Here is a 6,786-nt window from a genome sequence, read left to right as displayed (position 1 = left end):
ACAAAACCACAAACAAAATAAATTGGTCAAAATGTACATACCAAATGTAATCACCATTGACAAATTCTTGCAAATACATTGCTTACATTTTAACCACAAAAGACTACCACAAAGTATTGCCCAAAAGATTACATTGCTTAAACAAGATACTACCAAAAACATTAAAACACTACCCAAACCATTACATTTCAATATACTGCTTAGAAACCACCCAAATCATTACACTTACAAACCACCCAAACCATTACACTTCAATCTACTTCTTATAAACCAGAACAAACACGAACAACACCCAATTGCATAACAGGTAATACTTGAGTCTTGTGTTTTGTGACTTCAATTTGTTAATTGACCTCAGCAGCCCAGGTATAATAGCTTTTGAGCGTTCACAAATTGGACCATCAAACCACCCAATAAATCGACATTTGGATCCCTTCAAAATTTAAGAAACAAAACAATATCGTAACATGTAATGGGATATTTATGCTAAAATCCAAAAAAAAAAAAACATTTGCGTACCTCAGTAGGGCATCCCCAGAAGCGTCTACCTGGATTTTTATCAGTCCATGCTGTGCGAACTATGGCCATTTTACCACAAAAACAAAGCACCATTTTTTATTGTGATTTCTTGAAGAAATCGAAGACGATCGCAGAATTGAAGAAGACCAAAATGATAACGACGACAAAGAGGATTGAGATTCGTTCTTATAGACTCTCCTTTATTAATATAAAATAAGGGGCGTAAATAGGGAATGACCAAAATACCCCTGATTTGATTAGTCAAACATAACTTAACAGAGGGAAATAGACGAAAGTTAACACATTGGACCAAATATGCAAGAAAATGAAAACTTTGGACTTGTGGTGCTAGCCAAAACTTTTTTGGACCAAAATGGCAATTTTGTGTAAACCACAAGGACCATTTGTGCAGTTTTGTCTTTATGTTATGATAATGCCTAAAATAATAAGCCATAACCATCAAACCATTTAAGCAAGTCAATAACATCAACACATAAAGATTAAAATTTAACTTGATAACAAATATGTTTATAACTCTTGACAAATCTGTTTGAATTTCTTAACATAAATTTAAACTTTTACACAAAGATTAAAAATCATATTTATAATTAATTAATATCATTTAATATATTGCATGATATTGAAAATATTAATTGGTGTATTTAAATTATAGCTAGTAAATAAAAAATAAATTAGAATCATATAAATGATAATGACTAAAACCGACAAGGTTCAACCAAATTTTAATAGTATTACTCCATTTGGAGTGATAATATAAATTTACACCAGTTTTGAATGAAATGTGGATTGGGTTGGAGAAGAGGGAGTGAAATGGGCTTTGAAGTTGGGTCGGAGGTCTAATGAGAATGAGTTACCTAGCTTATGTGACTTTAAAAGAAATAACATGACTTTATTCACTTTGTTTTTAAACTTACGTGGAAATTAGACGTTAATTTACAGCCTAATATATCATTTAATAGCCGTTAATATATAAGGGGTTTAGTAATGGTTATAGTTTTTTTCAGCGATAATTAAGTTAATCTTCAATAGTAACATCTATTTTTCTCTTTATCGTATACATATTGTTTATAAAATTTTGTTAAGAAAAACTTTTTTTGTATCAGTGAACCAACGTCGAATTTTGTGTCATGTTGTATTTTAAAAAATCTTTCAAGTTTTATACTCGACAAATCTTCTACAGTGGCGAGTCTAGAACGTAAAACGACATGGTTCACTATTAAAATGATATCGATAGAAAAAAAAATACTAGTTGTGAGTTCGGGTCGGGTCAAATCGTATAAACAAAAAAAAATTAAAATTCTTACAATTATACCCGACAGATATATATATATATATATATATATATATATATATATATATATATATATATATATATATATATATATATATATATATATATATATATATATATATATAAAACCGACGTTGTTCATCTCCACCTTGGATAGATTATTTATTTGGGCTATTGAAATATAAAATATAAGCTTTAAAAATCTTGATTTATACATATTTTCTTTTGCCAAAACAATAAGGTAGTTCACTAAACATAATTAAGGTAGGTTACAATTTTTATTTTCTATACTTTTTATTAAAAAAATAATAATAAGATAGGTCAAGTGACCTACCTTTGTAATATGTGGACTCGCCTATTCTATAATTTTGAAGTATAGTAGGTTCACTACAAATATACAAATATGAAATTTGTAAATTTCATGTAATGTTTGATTCCATTGTACACATTATTATGAGATGTCATCAAAGTGATTGTGCTCAACAACAATGGAATAATCGTTTCCTTTAACACTAACACATTGCAATCATGCTACGAATAAACAAGAAATTACTTGACAATGTCATATATATAAAAAAAGAATAAATTATTGAAAATCGTCCTTATGGTTTGGTTAAAATTGCACGTTTGGTCCCTAACTTTTTTTTTTGCACTCGGATCGTCCCTGTGGTTTGATTTTGTTGCGTTTTTCGTTCCTGTGGTTTGATTTTGTTGCATTTTCGTCCCTTATATACATAAAGTTAGGGACCAAACATGCAATTTTTACCAAACCATAGAGACGAAAAACGCAACAAAATCAAACCACAGGGACGACCGAGTGCAAAAAAAAAAAAAAGTTAGAGACCAAACGTGCAATTTTGACCAAACCATAAGGACGATTTCAGTAATTTACTCTAAAAAAATTAAGGGAAGGTGTTTGAGGTGGTATGGACATGTCCAAAGGTTGATACCATCAACACCCATAAGGAAGATCGATTCCATGCAAGTCAATGGTAAGATGAGAAGATAGCGTCTTAGAAAAAGTAGGAGGATATTACAAGGTTAGACATAAAGGGGTTTGCTCTTTCCAAGGGCATGGCCTTAGATAGGAGGTTATGGAGACTAACAATTAGGATAGATGCGTAGCATAGCCTGTGTGTACCTTTTTTTATCTTTATTGTCGTTACATGTTTCTTATTCATAAACTTGTTTTTTGAACTATCATTTTATTTTCTTACTGATCATATTGACTTAATTTCTTTTGTGTTTTGTCACATCATATGATTGTTTTAGGATTTATCTATTTACTTATAGTCCTAATCATTTTGACGTACATTTCACTTTTTTTGCCTAATTTGTAGGTTCTTGTTCTACACTTGCTAAAGGTCTTTCATGTGGCGTAGCCACTCTACCTCCTTCGGAGGCATAACTATCGACATCTACATCCCTTACATCATTCTAATGGGATTTATGGGTTCTGTTGACATTAATAATTCCATAATTTCAAATATAGAAGCCTCATACTCTATTCAATACGCTCGCATTTTTGTCCACTCTGTTCACCTGTTGAAAACCTAATCATAAATTGATTTTCCTCTAAATTTGGCTCAATCTATCTAATAGCCATCTTCCCTCTCTACGTGTTAGAATGATATAATTGTCGATCCCTTCCTTTTCTACTTCCCTTGTTATAGCCTATATTGACGTATTCTTCCTTTTTAGTTATCATGATTATAGAATCAGTTTTAGCTTCTTATATAGTGAAGAAGCCAATACCAGCAGAGACCAACCAAAGAAAACGAGACATCTGACCATGTTTCTCCTTACTACCTTCATCCTTTAGACTACCCAATACAAATGCAAGTGAACAAGACGTTAAACGACAACAACTATTTTGAATGAGTTCAAGAAATGGAGAACTTTCTATTCGCAAAAAACAAAATATGGTTTGTTGACAAAACCCTTCAAAAACTGGAGAAAACACATGCTAATAACATGGACTGGCTTCGATGTGATGTCATGCTAAAGGGGTGGCTTACCACAGCCATGGAAAAGGAAATGAGGTCTAGTGTTAAGTATGCCAACACAACCCAAGACATCTGGAACAAACCTTCGTGAATGCTTCGACAAAGAAAGCGCACCTAGGGCATATGAACAAAAACTACTTATCACTACCACCAAACAAGACACAAGACAGGGCTTCTGTATCTGCATACTACACCAAATTAAGATCGTTTTAGGATGAGATCAACTCAGTTTTCACAGTACCAAGATACTCCTGCACTAAATGAAAATGTGGGATCGGTAGGAAACTCATGGAATTGAGAGACAAATAAAGACTGTACGGGTTCTTGGTTGGATTCAAAAATGAATTCTCCACAATCAGAACTCAAATATTAGCCATGAAACCTGCCCCTACCTTAGGTTATTTATAGTTATGCTCATAACCCATCAATAGTTGTGGGAAACAACATGAAAAAGATCAAAGAGACAAGATCGTTCTTGAACGAGAAATTTAGCATCAAGGATTTGGGCCCATTGAAGTACTTCTTAGGCATTGAGGTTACACGTACTCGAATCAGAATGGTTCTTAATCAAAGGAAGTACATCCTTGATATTCTCGAAGATAGTAGAATGATAGGATGTCAACCCAGTTCTTTTCCCATGGATCAAAACACCAAACTCGATAAAAATAATGAAGACGTACGAGTGGACGCTAACAAATATAGACGACTTGTGGGAAGATTACTATACTTACAAGCCACCTAACCCGACATCACCTACTCGGTAGATATCTTAAGCCAATTTATGACGGGCCTTTGACAAAGCCACACGGAAGCAGCCAAGTGTTAAGATAGTTAAAAGGCACGCTGGGAGAATGGATACTCCTTCCCAAGGAGGGAGAAACAAGCTTAGTCGTATACACCGATTTTGATTGGCTTGGATGTCTTGACATGAAAAGATCTAGAACCGGTTATTTGTGACTTCTGGGAGGTGCCCCAATATCATGGAAGTCAAAGAATCAATCTGTTGTATCTCGTTCTTCCGCATAAGTAAAATACCGAGCGATGAAAACTACTGTTAGTGAATTTATTTGGTTATGGTGGTTGCCAAAGGAATTGGACCTTGAACAAAGTAGTCCAACCCAAATGTTTTGTGATAACTTGGATATGAAACACATTGCCAACACTCCCATTTTTCATGAGCGTACCAAGCATGTCGAGATGGATTGTTATTTCGTTCAGGAATGTGTTGAATCCAAAGAAGTGAAGCCATACATATCGACAACAAGTCTCAAGTTGCGGATTTACTTACCAAAGCCTTAGGAGCAAAACAAATTCAATTTCTTCTTAACAAGTTGGGCATTTGCAACCTTCATGCTCCAACTTGAGGGGGAGTTTTAGAATGGTCTAATTGTCGATTCCTTCCCTTTTCTACTTCCCTTTATTATTGTTAAGTTATATGTTACTTATTCTGTTTATGTATAGTATAGGGACCCCTTATGTAAATTATGTTGATATATATATATATATATATATATATATATATATATATATATATATATATATATATATATATATATATTCATTGCAATACAACGCCCCTAATCAAGGAGGCTTTTCCACAGTTAACATGGTATCACAACTAGGGTTTTAACCTACGTACGACCACAACAAAAGAAACTTTACAACGATTTTTTTTTCTCTCCTGGTCGTACACTCTGATCACTTCTCTATTATCGATTTTGCATTCCTCCTTCATTCACCTGTTAAGCACGCCACTTTCTGCATCATACCGGTTTTTTTTTTTTCGTACGGTAACACTATCTTCATCTCATCATGTCCACTCCTGCATCATCATCAACCTCCACACCCTCTACCCTAAGTCTTGTGTGTTCTCTTACGAATGTCTATAATAAATTCAGCTTCAAGCTTAATGTTGATGGTCTAGATATAAATTATGGAGACAAATATTCTCTAATGTGTGTAAAGGTTCCATGTGTTATGGTCATATTTCTGGAAAATCAAAACCCTCGAGTGAAGATGATGAGGAATGGTATTCCATTGATGTACGTATCAAATCTTGGTTTTATAACACTTGTGATTCGGGCTTGCTTCAAATAATCTCGCGTGATAATTGCACCTCTAAAGATCTTTGGGATAAACTGGAAGAATTTTTTAGAAACAACAAGATGTCCAGGATGTTACAGGATCAGTTTCGCAATACGAAGAAAGGGGAAAACTCGATCACTGAGTTTTGTCATACTTTAAAGAACCTTGCTGATGACTTAAAGGATGTTGATTCTCAAATTACTGAAATCGATTTGGTTATGTAGATTCTTAGACAACTTCCTCCTTCTTACCACAACATTGTCGATGTAATAACCAACACCAAGCGTTTTCCTTCTTTTCTTGAAGAAAAAAATATGCTATTATTACATGAGTCTTGTGAGACTTCCAATGATTCCATCCTAGATCCTACAACAACCCAAAGTTCAGCTCTATTCTCCTCGTCAAATAGTACAGGTAAGTTGCGAAACAGGTGGTCAAAAAATTGCAACAATCAAAGAAATCAGCAAAAATACAACACTTCTGGGGGTATCTCTAAACAACAACAACAACAACAACAACAACTAAGTTTTGCTGGTCTTTTAGGCACATGGCCTGCTCACTTCGGCATCTCTTCTGCTGCTCAGCACCCGCTTTCTGGTTAGTTCTTGCTCCCGACACAACAGCAACAACTGCGGCCCAACAGACCACTGCTAATCAGCAGCTTGCTTACACACCTGTTGGTCCGTATGTGACAACAACCTCATATGCTCCTCAACAGGCCAAGTCCAATGCTCCATACTTCACTCCACCACAACAGTCCATTGCTTTCCAGCAGCAAACGATACCCACTGGTGCTTCTTTTGGTGGTCACACGCAAGCAGCCCCTCCTAAGTTCACTGATTTGGCTTCCGAATTTCAAGCAAT

General features: G+C 34.5%; 1 protein-coding gene across 1 annotated transcript; it reads left to right on the top strand.

The window, feature by feature from the left end:
• Nucleotides 1–5,807: 5,807 nt before the first annotated feature.
• On the top strand, nucleotides 5,808–6,146 carry LOC145095167 (uncharacterized). Its single transcript, XM_079033095.1, has one exon. It carries the CDS (start codon nucleotides 5,808–5,810, stop codon nucleotides 6,144–6,146), a length of 339 nt encoding a protein of 112 aa, XP_078889221.1.
• Nucleotides 6,147–6,786: the final 640 nt, after the last annotated feature.

The sequence above is a fragment of the Lactuca serriola genome, chromosome 3 (assembly GCF_051521515.1).
Source record: "Lactuca serriola cultivar US96UC23 chromosome 3, Lser_US96UC23_V15, whole genome shotgun sequence".
NCBI classification, from domain to species: domain Eukaryota; kingdom Viridiplantae; phylum Streptophyta; class Magnoliopsida; order Asterales; family Asteraceae; genus Lactuca; species Lactuca serriola.
This window is presented reverse-complemented; position numbering and strand designations above follow the sequence as displayed.